The sequence below is a fragment of the Cavia porcellus genome, unplaced genomic scaffold (genome assembly GCF_034190915.1).
Source record: "Cavia porcellus strain 051 isolate PalLab524CR breed Dunkin Hartley unplaced genomic scaffold, mCavPor4.1 scaffold_4, whole genome shotgun sequence".
Taxonomy (NCBI): Eukaryota; Metazoa; Chordata; class Mammalia; order Rodentia; family Caviidae; genus Cavia; species Cavia porcellus.
In genome coordinates, this window is record NW_026947487.1 from 21009351 (window position 1) to 21029241 (window position 19891).

A 19891-nucleotide genomic window follows, 5' to 3' on the forward strand; every position below is an offset into this window, starting at 1 on the left:
AGCTCTGAGAGCTGGAATTGGTGAACCAAACAGCGTTGAGAGCGGGACTGGCAGGGAGTCCTGCATCGACCTGCAGTGAGTGAGAGAATGGGGACCCTTTCATAGACTAGGAGGCTCCAATAGAGGACATTCTGGGAACGAGCAGACTAGCCGAAACAGGGCCCTGCAGTGACTTTAGTCGCATATTCCCCTCTCAAGCAGGAGTGGTGGGAAGCGCTTGGCCTGGTGATGCTGCGGACTAAGATCCAGTAGGCTCGCCCAAATCAGGTCCCTGCGCCTGGCGGTGCACCCTAGCAGTGAAGCATTCAGTAGGTTGACGTGGAGGGACAGGCCCAGCAGAGGCTGCCTAGGTCTGTGTCTCCCTAGCACACTGCAGTGGGCGGGAACACCTAGCCAGCGGATTCAAACAAACTGTAGCAGACAAAGAGAAAAAAAAAACTGGGCCTCCTGCATACACTTGTAGGGAAACAACAAAAAGTATGGGAAAAGGGAGCAAAAAGAAAGGGTCCTCAGTCCTCAATCCTGAGAACACTGATCCAGGAAAGGTAAATGCAAAAGAGAATGAAGACAGAAAACATGCAATATCTGACACAGCACCTATAGACATAAAGCGGTATCTCCGGAGCCTCATAGATGAGTTCAAAAATGAAGTATTTAATGAAATAAAGCAAGAAATAAGTAGAATAGTTAGAGAAATGCTAAGCACCGCCCAAGAAAAAACAGATGGTGGAATGGAAGAACAGAAAAAAAGGGGAGAATTGTTTGATGGAGAAAATAGAGAAAACATAGAATACGTGAAGCAGGGTCACAGAGATTACCAGGAAACTAAAAACTATTGAAAACTGACATAACAGCTTGAAAGAAACTAAGGATAGATTATCAGAACTGGAGGACAGATTTGTAAGGTGGGAGCATGAAATAAAAAACTTCTTAAAAATAACAAGAAAACAAGCAGCAATAATACAAAGACTAGAAGATGATAAGAGGATCTATAACCTAAGAATTAAGAACAAAAAAGAAGTAGGGCCTCAAACAAATGAACTACAAAAGCTATTCACAGAAATAATCCAGAATTTCCCTAATTTAGCAAAAGGTAAAGATACTCAGATGTATGAGGCATAGAGGACCCCAGCCACCTACAACCCAAACAGAGCTACACCCAGGTATATAATAATCAAAATTCCAGAAATACAATACAAGAACAGAATATTAAAAACCATCAGAGACAAGAAACAGATCACTTACAAGGGAACACCCTCAGAATTACAGCAGACTTCTCGGCACAAACCATCAAATCACGAAGAGCGTGGGGGAAAATAACTCAAGCTTTGAAAGATGATAACCTCCAGCCAAGATTGATATATACTGCACAACTGTCCCTGGAAATTGATGGAAAAACAAGGTACTTCCAGGATAAAGAGGAACTAGGGGAATTTGCAACCACCAGTTCAACTCTACAGAGATTGCTGCAGGATATTCTAAAAATGAAAAATACCAAGATTCCAGAAACAGTGGCAGAGAGGCCACAATGAATGGAGCAGAAAGTGAAATGAAGAAGACAAACTGAAAACTAATGACAGAAAAAGAGCTCAACAGAAATGAGGCAGAGAAGGTTGGATGGTAGGAACAGCTATTTTGGAGAAAACAAGACATCATAATAGGTAGTGCTGATTTAATATCCTCTTGTTTTGAAGTACCATCAAGCTTTTGTTCTTCTGTCTCCATCGGTTTTAACATGTTGTATCTTACTGGATTTTATTATATGTGATAATATAAACAAAAACTTTTATAGACAAGGAGATTATACAGAAACCATTGTTCATTTTCTGTTAGTTGATTCTAAATACCCTGTAATACTGTCATTCTCTTGAACGGTTTTACATTGTTTTGATATGTTTGATGCTAGAGTATACGAAGTTGTACCCAAAGATTTTAAGGGAAGAGACACTATGGTAACTACTAGTATGTCGAGATTATCTTGTGGTGAAACACTATTTTGTTTAAATGGCTGTGTTTCAACCTGTGCTGTTTTGTTGTTATGCCCCCTTTTTTATCTCAATCTCCTTTTTATTATTTACTTTTTCATCTTTATCCTTTTAATTAAGGGAAAAATTAAAAAATAGCAGGATATATTATAGTAACCCACTTTGATTTCCTATTAACTTGATTTGAAACTCTGTATTGCTCTCACCATCTTGTTTTGACTGATTTTTCTCTATTCTGTTATGCTTGATAGTACCAAGTTTGAAAGTATAGGCAACAACTATGAAGACAATAAGATTCCTTGTGACGCCCATTCTGGTTGACTATTATCTTCTTTTGAAGTCCTCTAATGTCTCCAATGTTTTGGTTTTATTGGTCTTATTCTTTACTGTTTTGTTCAATTTTATTGTAACTGATGATATAGGCAATTCTTTTTAAGATAACAAGAGGCATTATGGTAACCATTGTTGATCACTTTGTATTTTGTTTTTACATTATGTATTATGTCCATCCTTTTGATTTGACTGACTCTGTCCTGGTTGTCACATTCGGTTTTACTTTCTTCAAAAAAAAAAAAAAAACTAGTAAGAACTGTGAGAGTAATAAAACCCAAAATGTGTAATTGTCATTGTACAAAAGAAAGGAAAAGAAAGTTCTCTAAAAGCTGTAACTGCATATATATTTAAGTGTATACGATAGATAACCATATTACTGAGTTTTGTTGGATCATTGAACAAAACTGTTTGCAGTCTCACTGTTTAAAAGTCCCCTCTATATGCTTTAATTTTGTAACTTCAACAACTATTTCTAAGATGACAATATGTAATTAACTAATGATTTCCTACTGTTTATTTTTTCTGAAATTCTGTATAACTTGTACCCTTTTTCTGTTTTTCTTTTTTCTCCTTAAATAAAATTTTAAAAAAGAAAGTATGCAAAGTATAGTACAGATGTATAGTTTAGAATCCATGTGTTGTTCACATGTACTGTACAATTCTTTTTTTCCATGCCTAAATGTTTTCCTAAAATCTTAGAAAAATATGGAGATTAACGTTCTTGTGATAACTAAATCATCTTAAAAGTACCTTAGAATAAAATATACTTACTTGTACTAGAAGATGAATTAATAGTTCTCTATCATTTCATATCAGAAATTAGAATATTAGCCTAATGGTCTGATGAATACGTATTAAGCAATAAAATTTTAAAGATATAAATGTATTCTTTTTTAGTACTAAATTGTGTACAACTTTTGAAGATTTACCACCTACATCAGCTAGTTTCAGATGACATGAAAATGAGTAGACTTTGTTAATTAGAATGTAGCCATAAAAATTATAGTATCTTAGGCTTTAATTCCTTTTTACAAAGTTAACTTTATTCCTTGAATTTGAAGAGTTTAGTTTTTAAACTAATTATCCTACCTCTGAAAACTGATCCTGGGTCATCCTGAAAAATCAACAAAATTAAATAAAAACATTTACAAATATTTCTAAAATCTTTACTACAGAAGGGCCAACCAGCAGTTTCGTGCATAAATACATTATAGTCATATAAATAGTCAAGATTAACTCATGGTATAAAATATTTGACTTTATTTTAAATCCAAAATACTCCTGAATGTAGGTTCTCCCTTTTTTAAGCATAAAAATAATGATTACTAATAGATATACAAACATTTTTATGTCATTGACTGATTTACTTTAGTTTTTATGGGCTTTGATGAAATTTTCTTTTTTAAATCCTAACTTGCAGTAAAATGTCATTGCATTTGAACTTTTTACGTGACAGAATGACATAACAAAGTAGAATTTAGAAATAAATTTTATTCCAGAATTTTTTTGTGTGTGGTGTACAGTTCAGGCCATCAATACTTGGTTAGTTCTGCACATTTTCTTCAGGCTAGCAGACTTACATATATAATTTCATTATTGCAAGTTAAAATATCTAACTTGTTCTGATAAAATAATGAAAATGTTTCCTAATCAAAAAATTAATTATCAAGAAGAGAATTAAGGAACTGGCTTTATCATTATTTATCAGATTTTATAGCATACATTTTATGTAAAACAAAAAAACCTTTGAATTCTTCAGAGTAACAAATGTATATTGCTGTGCTTCACAACAACAAATTATGTGATAAGATGTAAGCCCTCAATATCTTTTAACTGTAAATCAGACAAGTCCAAGCGAGCATATACTTGAAGACATTTACTTCTAGGTGCAGATGAGTTGTTGTAGATTTTGCATTAGGCCTCTTTAAGTTCCTATTCTTCCTAATTCACTGTTATAACCTCATTTATTTTCACTCTGCCATGCTTTTTAAGGGAAAAAGAGATCATTTCACACAATGCATTTTCATGTTTTTCAGTTGAAAATGAAGATGAGGCTGAAAGAATTCTTTACTCCTATGGCTATGGGGCTAATGTTCCCACAACAGCCAGAAGACGGCTGAAGCAGAGGTAAAGTCAATATACGATTTATCTTACTGATTTACTCATGCTACATGTAATTACACTGTTCATTTTGATAATGTACCGAGTTGAATGACAATATAACTTTATTCTTTTTTCTTATATTTTATACCTAACTTTATTCTTAATGTACATAAATATTAAATTGCTTATAAAATAAAATGAAGATAATCGTGTATTTCTTGTATATTTAAGTGAGTCTAGTGGTGAATAAAAATTAGAATTTTCATAGATTTAAATTCAGTGATACTTATGCCATTTCTATTTTATTTTCACATTATTTCAAGTAAGAACTAATGGTTTGTAGCTATAATTTTCATATTTGAGCTAATTATGCTTCATTTTTTCTCTTTAATTCTTGTTTTTTATTTACCTGCATACATCCTTTGACACTGTGTGTGTGGGGTGTGTGTGTGTGTTATGTGTCTATATGATGATTGAAACTGTAAAAGCCTCTGTGAAGACCAAGAAAACTTAGAAAGATCCACTATGGCTTAAGAGCTACTACTAAAAAGTACACTAACCAAAAATTGTACCTGTACTTACCAGCTTTCTACTTGACCTGCCTGAGTGTTTTTCACTCTCCTCTTTGCAAAAACCTCTCACTACTCCATTTTCTACAGCACCGAATCTGAATGTCTTTGCCAGACTTCCAGACCCTCCATAACATGCCCCACTTTGCCGTCCTTGTTTGCTCCTCTACCCAAAATGGAAGTGGGGTGAGCACTTTGCTTGTAAAACACCTTTTTTCTCTATTCCAACTGAAGCCTTTCTCTGATTAGCACTCATTTTCCGGATAATTTCCCCAGCTGTCTGGGGAATTCTTTTTTTTTTTTTTTTTTTTTTTTTTTTTAATTTTATTTAAGGAGAAAAAAAACAGAGAAAAGGTACAAGTTATACAGATTTACAGAAAAAAAAATAAACAGTAGGAAATCACTAGTTAATGGATTACATATTGTCATCTTAGAAATAATTGTTCAAGTCACAAAATTAAAGCTTGTAAAGTGGACATTCCAACAATGATACTGCAAACAGTTCTGTTCAATGATCCAATAAAACTCTGTGATATCATTTTCTATCTTATACACTTAAATATACATGCAGTTATATAGTTTAGAGCACTTTCTTTTCCTCTTTTGTCTGGGAAATTCTTAAAGGTCAGGAAGTGCAGCTTGTTTTCCATCTCTACCTAGCTCCGTGGATTATCTAGTAGAATCGTTTCTTCATCTGAGAATTTGAGGATTCAAAATTGATTATTATTGCTTTTCTGTGTTTGTGTGTTTATTTAGGTTTTTTTGAGACAGGGTCTGACTGTGTAGTTCAGGCTGACCTTGAACACACTTATGTAGCCCAGGGTGGCCTGAAACTTGTAATCGTCCTGCCTCAGCCTCCCCGGTGCTGGGATTACAGCCATGTGCCACCATGCCTGGCTATGAATTAATTTAGGCATATGAAGATATCACAAAACAGTAAGAAAAGTAATCCATCATACCTTTGATAATTTTGTGCAAACTGAAGTTACAGTTTAGAGAATAAATGTCTTTGTCTATTTAAGGATATAGAGCACTTTATAGGAAGTAATAAGAGGATTTTTAGAATTTATGTCTCTTACTGGCTAAACTAAGTATCTGCCAAATTTAGGTCAAGAATAGATGAATAGTAGTATATCAGTGAATAAAATAGTTAATCCTCCCCAGTAAAAATTCAGGTATTTCTAAATTATGTATTATTTTAAAAATTCATTATAGCCTGTTCCTTGTTAATGCCTCCAAAGGCCACAATAAGCAACCTGGGATATTTTATAATTTTAAATATACTGTATCTCTGGTTTTGAATCCAGTGTGCTGACGGAAGAATAGAAATGTAGTTTCATTGGTAAAAAGACTTCTTACCCATCGGAGTGATAAATAAAATCTGAAAATTGAAGTTTAAAGGAGAAGTTTCATTTTCTTTTCTATTTTAGCAGCCAAATCCTTCAAAATAAAATCTTATTATAAGGGAAAAAAAAAGAATTTTACTGTTGTGAGCTTTTTTTAATCCTAGAAGCTGAGTTCTTCTGAAATTGAAAGCAGTTGTTACTGTACCTCGCTATTTTTTTAAAGAATTCTCTAAAAAGAAGTTGGTTTTTTATACTTGAAGATTTAAAGAATCACAACTGTTTCCTATTCTAAATAATCTTAACTGTCCAAATATTTCTAAAGATTTTATCACTGAGCTATCTGCGTGCCTTGAACAAGTGCCTAATGAGTGTACTATTAATATCTAGTGCCAGCTGGTGCCAGGCATTCTTCTCATGGTGAGCCAGAGGGTTATTTTGAGGAAGTGCTTCTCAGGTCATCTAAACTGAAGAAAGGAAAAGTCTGGAGAGTGAAAGAAGACATTTATGAATTCCTGTCCCCATTCAGCTAACAACTTTTATTGAGTGCCTACTGTATGCTCAAAATTGACCAGTGGTACAAAAGACCCCAGTTGAGGGTCTGATGCATCTTTGAAGTTTACAAAGTCTACATTTGAATTTTTTAGGAAATATTTATTAATTAGACAGTTGTTTCTGCTATCTTTATGTTTTTGTTTGTTTGCTCTTTTGAGACAGGATCTCACCATGTGTAGCCCTTTAGGCTGCCCTTGAATTCATTATAGCCCACACTGACCTCAGATTTGTAGTGATCTTTCAGTACCTCCCAAGTACTAGAATAACAGTCATGTGCTGCCATGCCCGGCCAAATTTAATTTATATAAGACAAAAGCAGTGTAGCTTTTAAGAAAATCTGTAGTTAATCTTCACATTTGAAATTAAAGCAATGGGATCTGAAGGTGAAGACAATGACTCAAACTGTAAATGAAATATGTGTATGATACACTTTTCATTATATATACATAGCGTATACCAGAATATTTTAAAGGAAATTGTTTCCTGGCTACTATGCAATATATTCTATTTTTTACTAAATTTGATTTAAAATTAATATGCTTGAGGGAAAGAAATATTTTAGGGTAAGACTTGCAGATTTCTGTTTATAATATTTATCTTACAAAATTCAGAAAAGTACTGGCAATTCTACCATCCAAAATAGACATTTGGAAATTTGTGTGTGTGTGTGTATATATATATATATATATATATATATATATATATATATATATATATATTGTCTTCTAACATACTTAAGGTATTGTGTGTAATTCAGTAGTTAATCTTTTATCTATCATTTTGTCCTGAACATTTTCTTGTCAGTGAATATTCTTCATAATATCCAAAACTTTAAAGGCTTCTGTTTTGGGGTACTATATTGCTGTGCAATTAGACAGCCAGTGAAAAATTTTATTAGTTGTCTATGGCTATCCAGAAGTATTAAGAAATTAAAATGAGATAATGAATGTGAAGTTCACTATACCATGCCTTAAAGAGAATAGACGTTCAGTAAATGCTAATTGGTTATATCAAGTTATATGTTCTTAAATTCTATAGAATAAAGAATAGGTTTCCAAGACCTTTTACTAGCACAATTTGAGTATTCATTAAAATAATTGTGTTTCAAAACTTTAATGAGACATTTTGAAATGTATGAAACATGGACATAAAACTGGGTTTTACATTAACTTTCTTTGTTAGGACATAGCATTATATTGCCAACTTCCTACAAAATAGTAACATAATCAACTTTCCTAGTTTTAAAAATTTTATACTTATAAAATAAGGTATCTTACACCTGTATGAAGTACATATAGGTATAAACAATGGGAAATATTGTATAACTTTCTGGGACACAACTGTGGAAAGTTGAAAAGCTTAAAGTAGATTAAAATAAAACAGACTCTTATTGACTAAACTTGAAAATCTGAAGTATTGTTTTTGTTTTAGTAATGAGCTGCTTTGAAAATAGCAAACAAGATTTTCTAGTTGTGGGGTTTGCTTGTGGTATGACTAAATGAGTGACACCTATGCCCTAATATGGTCTCAGTGTGGCCTCTGCTTGTTTTGGCTGTTCTAGATGTTGAGAGACTTTTCTAAAAGGTTTTAAAACCTTTCAAATTGTAAAATTTACTGCACACTACTGACTTTTTGTTTTAGTCCTACGTGGTTTAATAAAGAGCTTTGGGTTGAAACTTACAGTGTGCTAAGCTTCATAATAAAAAAGTAAACAGAAGAAATAGACAAATTTTATACATTCTAGAAATTTGCCTTTTTTTCTGTAGTTATTATCTATATAGGTTCTCATTCTTAGCTCTAGGAAACTTATACTTACTTCATTTGCATTGGTTTTAGGAATTCTTTTTAAAAGTTACTGCTGTTCCACTCATGATCAGTTTGAAAGTATAAATATACAGAAACTAGTAGGGAGCGTGATATATAACTATAGAAAATCAGTGTGAGACCACTGTGTTGCCTTAGAGAGTGGCTAGCACAGAGACTATTTTCATGCCATGCTACTAGAGACAAAACCCTGATATGCTCAAATTGAAAAAGATCAGAAGGCCAAATGTCATTTTAGACCAAGTAACTCATTAGCATGCCTTATACATATACTTGTTTACCTGGAGTTTTGATAATTCGAAGAGAACCATAACAGCATTTAGGGCCTCAATAAAAAAGCAGAAATCTTCCACCAAGTTTTGATATCACAGATAGAAATAAAACCTGCAATACAGCCTTATCAGGCCCTACTGGCTAATGCAGTGTGTACAGTAATGGGAGGTACTGACTGCCAGTAACAGAGGTGAGAGAAATAACCTTTATGGAGAAGTACAGAAGATGAGAAAGCTAGGGGATAATCCTTTGTGGATTTCACCAGGTAACAGATGACATTTTGGTTTAATTAAATAAAACTATTCACTTGTGGTAGTTTCTAGTTGAGGTCCACCTAAGTTTGGTACAAGTAAAAATCACACAGCAATTAATGTAATTACAAAGAACTACAGTTACCTTATAAAAACTTTGCTTTCTTGAGAATTTCAGTGCATTCTGTAACAAAAAATAACATTCAGCAAGAGTCATTTTCCTGTCTGTATTTGTAGTTAGTTCTTGTTTTGTTTTGTTTCTGGTTTGTTTGTTTGTTTGTTTGTTCTACTATGGGTTTTTTTGGTACCAGGAATCAAAGTCAGAGCCTCAGATTTGCCAGTCGTGTGCTACGCTGCTGAGCTACATCCCCAGGCTTGTAGTTATTTCTTGCATAGAATTGAAAAGGACTTGTTTTCATTGTGTGCATTGTGTTACGGAGATAGAATGTCAGCTGTAGCTGATCACTTCTTCACTTGTCTTGCTTGGAATTAAACTCTGTTTACCGTGAGTACCCCAGATTTCTGAAGAGGTACTGAGGTTTCGCAAGCTTGGAATATAGCTTCTTTTCTTTCTTTCTTTTTGTTTTTGTTTGGTTGGTTGACTTTTAGATAGGGACACTATGCAGTTCAGGTTCAGGCTGGCCTTTCTGTGTAGCCAGGCTCAAATTTGTGGTGGTGATCTTCTCTTTCAGCCTCTAAGTGCTGGGATTACAGGCATGCACCATAACATCCAGCTAGAATGTACCTTCTAGCTATTCATTGGGACAAAATTTACTCGGAAAAATATCAATCAGTGTACACTAACAATGACTTAAGACTCTTACCATTACATGAGCTATATTTGAAAGAGAAAAGAGATGAACACATATGAAAGAAAATCAAGAAATGCCCTGAAATATATAAGTTAATGCTAGGACATGTTGGTCAGAAAAACAGAGATGCAGGAAGACTACTACAGTCAGAGGATGTGAAATTTGAAAAGAACCTTTAAGAAAAAGTTGGATTCCAAACTGAAAAAGAACAGGTCTTCAGCCAGGAGGACTGGCAAAGTGGAGAACATACAAAACCTGTTCATGGCACAGTGAGCAGACATTAACGGAAAATGGAGTTAGTTCTGACAAGACAGTGGAGGACCTTGATATTTTTAAATAGTTTAGATGCAGGTGAAATTTAAAGTAGGTAGAAAAAGGACATAAGTATCAATGCGTTAAGAAATACCAGTGTCTAACAAGCATGAGGTTTTAACCTTGTATGTAAAGAAATTTAAAGCCAAGCATGGTAACACACACCTCTAACCCCAACCAAGACAGGAGAATCGCTGCAAGTTCAAGAATACTGGGGAACCTTCATTCTGGTTCATATTTGTCAGCTTTCTGTCACTGGGACAAGATACCTGTCATACACAACTTGAAGGAGGAAAGTTTATTTTAGTTTATGACTTTAGAGATTTCAGTTCATGTTTGGCTGGCTCCAGGGCAAGAACCTCATGGTGAAGGGACCCAGTTGAGGAAAGCCAAATAATACATTGTGTAAAGAATGTTATAATCCCAGCACTCCGGAGGCTTAGGCTGGAGGATCATTGCAAGTTTGAGACCAGCCTTTACTGGGGTTCATATCAGGTTAATAGGAAAACAAAAAAGTTACTATAATATATCCCACTATTTTTTAATTTAGTTTTCCCTTAGTTGAAAAAAAATGTAACAAAAAATAGATTAATTTAAAAAAGGGTGGAGATTGAGATAAAAGAGGACATTGTATTAGAACAACACAGGTCAGAACCGAACAATTTAAGCATCATTGTGTTTCACCCCCAGATAATCTAACGTAATAGTAGTCACCATAGTGCCCCCTTCCTTGAATTGAGTAAACTGCATATACTATAGCATCAAGCATATCAAGACAGTCTGAAGCTATTCAAGAGAATGAAGAAGTTACAGGGTATTTAGAACCAGTTAACGGAAAATGAACAACTGTTTCTATATTATCTCTGCCTATAAAAAACTTTGTTTATACTATCGCATATAGTAAAATATAGTAAGATACCACATGTTAAAACTAGTGGAAACAGATGTACAACAGCTTGATGGGACTTTAAAACAAGATGATATTAAATCAGCACTAGCTTTTATGATGTGTTGTTTTCTTCAGAATAGCTATTCGTACTATCATCAATACTAAAATCGAACGACTCAGGTTAAACCATTGCAATTAATGAGTGATAACATTATATAGATTCAAACCAATATGATTGGGAATCATGATTACCACATACTTTTATGTATTCTTATCATTTCTTACACTAGGGAAACTATTCGGTATTTATACATGTGAGTTTGATTTATTTCACTTATGAGTATGGTCTCAAACTGCATCCATTTATTTATAGATATCTCAATGTGATCATTCTTTATAGCTGAGTAGTACTCCATTGTATAAAAATAGCACAACTTGTTTATCCATTCCTCAGTTGATGGATACTTAGGTTGTTTCCAAGATCTGGCTATTACAAATTGTGCTGCTATAAACATGGGTGCACATATATCACCGTGGTATGATGTTTTCAGTTCTTCTGGGAATATGCCTAGAAGTGTAATAGCTGGGTCAAATGGTGCTTCCAGTCCCAGCTTTCTGAGAAATCTCCAGACTGACCTCCACAATGGTTGCACTAGTCTACACTCCCACCAACAGTGCAGGAGAGTTCCTTTTTCCCCACAGCCTCTCCAGCATTTGTTGTTGTTGGTTTTCTTGATCTTGGCCATTCTTTCAGGAGTGAGATGAAATCTCAGTGTGGTTTTAATTTGCATTTCTCTAATGACCAGTGATGGCAAACATTTTTTCATGTATTTATTTGGCATTTGTATTTCTTCATCTGAAAATTGTTTATTCATCTCAGATGCCCATTTTTGGATTGGGTCTTTGAATTTCAGGGGTCTGGTTTTTTTTAATTCTTTATATGTTTTAGACATAAGTCCTTTGTCTGAGGGGCAGTTCACTAAGATTTTTTCCCAGTTTGTGGGTTTTCTTTTCACTATGCTGGAGATTTCTTTTGATGTGCAGAAGCTTTTTAATAAGAGACGATCCCAGTTATTGATTCTAGGAAGTATTTCCCGTGCGGTTTGAGTCCTGTTCATGAATTCTTTACCTACTCCTATGTCTTCAAAGTTTTTACCCAATTTGTCTTCCAATAGATTTAGTGTTTCTGTTTTAATATTCAGATCTTTTTGATCCATTTAGATTTTATTTTAGTACATGGTAATAGGCATGGGTCTAGTTTCAGTTTTCGGCATATGGAGAGCCAGTTTTTCCAACACCATTTATTAAAGAGACTGTCATTCTTCCAGTGAACATGTTTGGCCCCTTTATCAAAGATAAGGTGGTTGAGTGTGTTTGTAATTGTGGTTGTATCTTCTAATGTATTCCACTGATCTTCAGCTCTGTTTTGATTCCAGTACCATGTTGATTTTACTACTGTTGCTTTGTAGTATAACTTCAAGTCAGGGATTGTGATGCCTCCTGCCTTGCCTTTGCTGCTTAGAATTGCCTTTGCTATTTTAGGTCTCTTCTGGTTCCAGATAAATTTTAGGAGGGATTTCTCTAGATCTATAAGGTATGTTGATGGTATTTTTATTGGAATTGCATTGAATCTGTATAACAGTTTTGGGAGAATGGCCATTTTCACAATGTTTGTTCTTCCTATCCATGAGCATGGGATGTCTTTCCATTTTGTGAGATCATCTTCAATTTCTTCTTTCAGTGTATTATAATTTTTCCCGTATAGGTCTTTCACTTCTTTCGTGAGAGTAATTCGTAAATATTTCATGTTTTTGGTTGCTAGTGTGAAGGGTGTGGCCTCTCATTTCTCTCTCTGTGACTTTGTTGTTAGTGTACAGGAATGCTTTCAGCCAGAATTCTCCAGGAGAAAAAAAAAGGAATGCTATTGATTTTTGAGTATTGATTCTGTATTCAGCTACATTACTGAATTCATTTATTATATCTAAGAGTCTTTCAATGGAGTTTTGGGGATCTTCTATATAGAGTATCATGTCATCTGCAAATAGTAATTTAACTTCTTCTTTTCCTGTCTTTACGCCTTTTATTTCTCGCTCTTGTCTAATTGCTCCGGCCAGTATTTCCAATACTATATTAAATAGGAGCGGTGATAAGGGACATCCTTGTCTTGTGCCTGATTTTAAAGTAAAGGCCTTCAATTTTTGGCCATTTAGTATGATATTGGCTGTTGGTTTGTCATGGATGACCTTAATTATATTGAGGTAAAGACCATCTATTCCAATTTTCTGTAAGGTTCTTATCATGAATGAATGTTGGACCTTATCAAAGGCTTTTTCTGCATCTATAGAAATGATCATGTGATTCTTACTTTTGGCTTTATTGATATGGTGGATTACATTTCTTGAACCATCCCTGCATGCCTGGGATGAATCCCACTTGGTCATGGTGTATGATCTTCTTGATGATTTGCTCCATCCTATTTGCCAATTTTTTTTTTTTTTTTTTTTTTTTTTTTTTTTTTTTTTTTTTTTTTGGTCTTTTTCCTTTTTACCGGTACCGGGGATCGAACTCACGACTGCCTGCTTTCAAGGCAGGCGCTTATGCCGCTGAGCTAAACCCCCAGCCCCTTTTTTTTTTTTTTTTTTTTTTTTTTTTTTGGTCTTTTTCCTTTTTGCCAATATTTTATTGAAGATTTTTGCATCTGTGTTCATTAGGGAGATTGGTCTGTAGTTCTCTTTTTCAGTTGAGTCCTTCTCTGGTTTTGGTACTAGAGTAATGTTTGCTTCTAGGAACGATTTAGAAAGGATTGCTTCCCTTTCAATTTCATTGAATGGTTTGAGGAGTGTTGGCATTAGGTCTTCTTTGTATTTCTTGTAGAATTCTACAGTGAATCTGTCTGGACCTGGGCTCTTCTTTGTAGGTAAAGATTTAATTATGTTTTCAATTTCATTAATAGAAATTGGGTTATTCAGTAGTTTCACGTCTTCATGACCTAGCTCTGGCACTTCATATGCTTCTAGGAATCTGTCTATTTCCTCTGTGTTATCAAACCATTGAGAGTATAGGTTTTTGAAATAGGTGTTGATGATCTTCTGTATTTCTATAGGGTCTGTAGTAATTTCGCCTCTTTCATTCCTTATTGCATGAATTTGAGCTTTTTCTTCCCTTTTTAAAATAAGGTTGGGTAGGGGCTTGTCAATTTTATTTATTCTTTCAAAGAACCAGCTCTTTGATTTGTTGATTTTTTGGATTTTTTTTTTTTTTTTTTGTCTCTATTGCATTGATTTTTCTGCTCTGATTTTTATAATTTCTTCTCTTCTTTTGGCTTTGGGCTTGACTTGCTCTTCTTTTTCTAGATGTTTGGGGTGTAGCATCAGGTTATTTATTTGTATTCGTTCTGTTTTCCTAATGTGGGAACTCAGTGCAATAAATTTTCCTCTGAGGACAGCTTTCATTGCATCCCACAGATTCTGGTAAGTTGTATTTGTGTTTTCATTTGTTTGTAGGTATTGTTTAATTTCTTCTTTAATTTCCTCTGTGACCCACTGATTACTCAAGAGTGTGTTATTCAGTTTCCATGTATTTGTGGGATTTTTGCAGTATCATTTTTCATAGCGTTATGGTCTGATAGCATGCAAGGGATAATTTCAACCCTTTTCATTTATTTAAATATGTTCTGTGAATTAATAGATTGTCTATTTTAGAGAATGACCCATGTACTGCTGAGAAGAATGTGTATTCTGTTGTTGTTGGGTTGTATACTCTGTATATGTCTATTAAGTCCATTTGTTCACAGGTGCGATTCAGATCTTTTATTTCTTTGCTGACTTTCTGTCTGGTTGAGCTGTCCATTGGTGTCAATAGTGTGTTAAGATCTCCTGTTAGAATTATGTTACTGCTAAAAAAAAAAAAAATAAAAGAATTATTTTACTGCTAATTTAGTTTTTCATTTCTGTTAGTGCTTGTTTTATGTAACTGGTGCTCTGGAGTTTGGTGCATATATGTTTAAGATAGTTATCTCTTCCTCTTGGAGTTTTCCCCTAACCAGTATGTAGTGATCTTCTTTATCCCTTCTGATCATTATTGGCTTGAAATTCAGATTGTTTGCAAACAGAATAACTACCCCCACTTTTTTGGGGGTTACTGTTGCATGAAGTATTGTTTTCCATCCTTTGACTTTTAGTATGTGAGTATCCTTTTGGGTTAGATGGTTTTTTTTGTAGACAGCATATGGTTGGATTTTGTTTCTTGATCCATTCTGCCAGTCTGTTTCTTTTAATTGGTGCATTGAGACCATTTACATTAATGGTTAGAACTGTTATATATTGGTTTGTTGTTGACATGTTGTCTTTCTGCTGTTGCATATTTATCTTTCTGCTCTGTTTAATTGTCTGCTTTGTTTAGTGCTTTTTTTCCTAAATGTATCTAGGCTGTCTTTCAGTATTCTTTGCAGGGTTGGCTTGGTGATCATGAAGTTTTTCAGCTGTTCTTTGTCATGGAAGTATCTTATTTCTCCATCGATTTTGAAGGACAGTTTTGCAGGGTACATCAACCTAGGTTGGAAATCATTTTCCTTTAGGATCTGAAATACTTCACTCCATGCTCTTCTTGACTTTATTGTTTGTGCTGAGAAGTGTGCTGTGATTCTGATAGTTTTCCTTTATAGGTCATCTGTCTTTTCTCTCTGACAGTTTTTAATATTCTATTTTTTTGTTCAATACCTGAGATGGTCATTATATGTCTGGGTGTAGATTTATTTTGTTTATGGCTATTTGGAGTTCTGTATGCTTCGTTGATCTTGATATCAGTTTCCAATTTCATGTTTGGGAAATTTTCAGCTATTACTTCTCTAAATATCCTCTTGATATCCTTTATGTTGTCCCCTTCTTTTTCATTTATCCCTATCAACCTTATGTTGTTCCTCTTTGCATCATCTTGCAGGTGTTGAATTGTTATTTCCTGATTTCTTGTTATTTTTAAAAGATCTTTCCTTTCCTGTTCACTGGCTGCAATCTTGTCTTCGAGGTCTGAGATTCTATCTTCACATTCATTGAGGTGGTTTTTACAACTTTCAATGGAGTTTTTGATTTCCTGTATATCTCTTTGCATCTGCTTTATGTATTCTATTCGTTTCTTATATTGTTCATCCAGGCATTCTATCTTTTTGTTTAGGTCCTCCAATTTTTTAACTGTGTCTTTAGATATGTTCAGCATCTCCTTCATTTCTTTTATCATTTCTTCTTTTACCTGACAGATTATTTCTAGTTTAAATTCCTTTAAGGCTTCCCAGAGTTGCTTCTTTATTTCAGTTACTATTATTTCAGGTATTTCAGGTATGTGGCATGTGTTTTCTTCTATATACGTGGTTCCTAGGCTTTCATGGGATGGGCTGGATGTTTGATGTTGCATTTTGGTCTTTCGTTTTGTCATTTTCCTATATTTTCGAGCTTCAAGTGTTGTTCCAAGTGAGGGAGACAGTTCCCCTGGACTGGGACCGGGTTCCGCACCGTGGCCCCACTCGCTGGGCCTGGCAGGGAACCGCGGCCTGGCCCCCAGGCGAGGAAGGGTGTTCCCCCAGATTGAGGCGGGATTCTGTGCCTAAGTGACTTGCTGGTTCCAGCAGGAAACCGTGGGCTGGTACTCAGGCGACGAAGAGAGTTCCCCCAGACTCAATTATTCTTGCCCTTTTTTCTATTTGGATATAATATTGCATTAATATACTAAATGGATCTTTTAGGGAAACCTGGAAACCTTTATGCCATTTTTGATATATGTGTGAAGAAATACATTTGGTTGGCTCTACAAGTGAGCTTTTTAAAATTGTATTGGAGTGCAGTGTTACAGTGTCATCCATGTATCCTAAATCGCATAATAGTCACTGTCCATTCTGCCAGCATCAGTTCCTAGAAACTTTTTAAATAAAATTATGCTATAAGCTAGTAACCAAAACAGTGTAGAGCACACTTAAGACATAGTAAGAACTCAGGTGTGTTAGCACGCAGGTAGCTGAGGCAGGAGAATCACAAGTTTGAGGCCACCTAGAGCTAAGTAAGTTCAGAGCAGCCTAGATTACATAGCAAGACTCTGTCTTTAAAAAAAAAAAAAAAAAAAAAAAAAAAAGCAATCATGACAGAAGGGAAATTCTTTAACTGTGATAAGAAAGAAGTCCTGGTTTTAAAGTTTAAGCACTAGAATTTTTTTGAACCAGTGTTTTGCATCATGTGATATTTTTGATTGGTAAATGGTATTGTCATATCTGCATAAGAGCATTATACAATTCCCAAACAAAATAAAAAATGCCCAAAGTAAATGAGCAATTTAACATTACTAAACTTAATGTCTTTAAGTCATTATCTTCACATTGTTAGTCATGGGTGACCTTTGTATCTCATTATTTCTTGCTTCTCTTTGAAAAAAATACAAAATTTTATTTGCATAAAATTTCCATCTCATCTGTAACTATTTTGTATAGTTGTATTTGATTGTGTTCATTGTATAGTTGCATTTGATTGTGTTCATTGTTCTGTATTGAATATTACACAAATAATGGTTTATACCTTCAACAGATGCTTTTTGAGAAATTACTGCATACAAAAGACTCTACTGCTAAGTTACATGGGAGACAAAAATATGAACAAAAACTTGCACCTGTCTCATGAAGGGTGAAAATAAGAATGAAAATGTGACAGAAGATACCTTCACATTTTTAAAATTAACCTAATGAAAAACAGAACTACTGATATAAAATACCAGTGTTTCCAAACACTTACTAGAATCAACAGATTTTCGATGTAAACATAACACAAAATTAATTAGCATTAAGATTTGTTTTGTTGGTAAAGATCTTGATATTCAAGTTGAATTAGAGAGTCTTGCTATATTTTCATTGGAGAATAAAAAGCAGGATACCCATATAAATGCTGAAAAACTATAAAGAAAGCTGGGTATGATGGCACATGCCTGTAATCCTAGCACTTGGGGGGGGGTGAGATAGGAGGATCATTGCAAGTTCAAGACCAGCCTGAACTGCATAGCAAGACCGTGTCTGAAAAAGACAAAAAAAAAAAAAATCTGTATTAAGTTAGTGGTTCCCTAAAGCCAGTGGGGCTAGGAGATGAGAAGGCTTGTAAAGAGAAAGCGAGGAGGATGGAGAGTAACGGCTAGTGGACATAGAATTTCTTTGGAGGGTAATGAAAATGTTCTACAACTAGATTATAGTGATAATTGCACAACTTTAAATATACTGAAAGTTGTTGAATTGTATGCTTTAATTGAGTGTTTGTTGTAGGTTAGTTGCATGTCAATAAAATTATATACCGAAAAATTAAGTATCAATAAACCTTTAAAAGTTTTTAAAAGAGAATGGTTTGAACATTTCCTTGCCATTGACCAATATCTATTATACATTTTGGTCCTTCAAATGAGAAGGGAAATAAGGGAGGGGAGAGGAGGAAGAAAAGAATGCATAAGAAAGAAAAGAGAATAGAAGGAAAAAGTAGAAACAGGTTTTATAAGAAGGAGGAGACAATGAGTTGAAGGGTGTAGAGGAAAATAGGGAAAAAAAAGAAGAAACAAGATACGTCTTGTTCAGTGACAAATTCTCTTTGATGAATTTTATCATTGTGTATATCTAAAATTACCAATAAAAATAATGACAAATAAAATTCTGTAAGTGCATATTAAGTGAATAAACAGCCATTGCATATTCAAAAATAAAATAAAATAGTCATTGCTGGGAATGGTGGTGTAATGACTATAATTCCAGCATTAGGGAGGCTGAGGCAAGAGGACTGCCTTGAGTTCAAGGTCAGTTTGGACTCTCTAGTGAGTTCAAGGCCAGCCTGAGTTACACAACAAGACCCTGTCTCTAAAATTAAAAGGGGAGCCCAGTGATATAACTCAGCGGCATAGCACCTTCCTGGCCAAGTGCGTGGTCCTGAGTTTGATTCCTGGTACCACAAAAATAAAATAAAAAGTAATTAAAAAGGCATGTCTTTTTCTATTCTAACTTCAACTGATTTGTAAGGTATAATGCTATGTCAGTTGAAAGGATGGAAGATTAGATCTAAATAAACATTTTTTCAAATCGTATCTTAAAAATGGAATTGGGGCATTTCACATTTAATGTGATTTTAAACACCAAAGGTCAATACAAAAAATGTGATAATACAAATCATCAGAGGGATGATTTCCTTTAGTACAGGGTCTTTTCTTTTACTATGGACATTCTCCAACTTTTATGTTTTCTCCACCTCTACTTTCAACAGAAAATCTACTGAGTTGTATTTTGTATTATAAAATGGATTATGGTGTCTGAGATAAATGGCTGCTGGTGAAAGTGCAGTCTTATTGTTCATAATATCTCAACTAATTTCTTGATTTGTTTGTAATTGAGAACTTTTTTACAAAAATGAAGAAGAGCTGTAAATTGCTATGTTGTGGTCTTTTCAAGGAAGTATAATGTAGCTGTTCACTTTTATAGCAAGAGCTAGAAACCATTAGCATAGTAATCAGTGTATCAGGGTTATGTTATGGAGATTTTAATGTTACTTTCAGGATTCTGAATTGTTGGATTGTTGGTCTCCACTATTAATTATTTGGTTCCATCTTTTTTCTGTTAATATTTAAATGTTATTGAGAAATGT

At 34.3% G+C, this 19891-nt stretch overlaps 1 protein-coding gene across 7 annotated transcripts in view; it reads left to right on the forward strand.

The window, feature by feature from the left end:
- Positions 1-19891, forward strand: part of Pibf1 (progesterone immunomodulatory binding factor 1) — a 239631-nt gene that overhangs the window by 134467 nt on the left and 85273 nt on the right. For all 7 annotated transcript variants that reach the window (XR_010046846.1, XM_063246830.1, XM_063246831.1 and 4 more), the window contains one exon: positions 4355-4445. Coding sequence is in view for 6 of the 7 variants with exons in the window: in XM_063246830.1 (XP_063102900.1) it covers positions 4355-4445 (91 nt within the window). In the remaining variant the exon portion in view is untranslated. The remainder of the gene's footprint in view (positions 1-4354; positions 4446-19891) is intronic.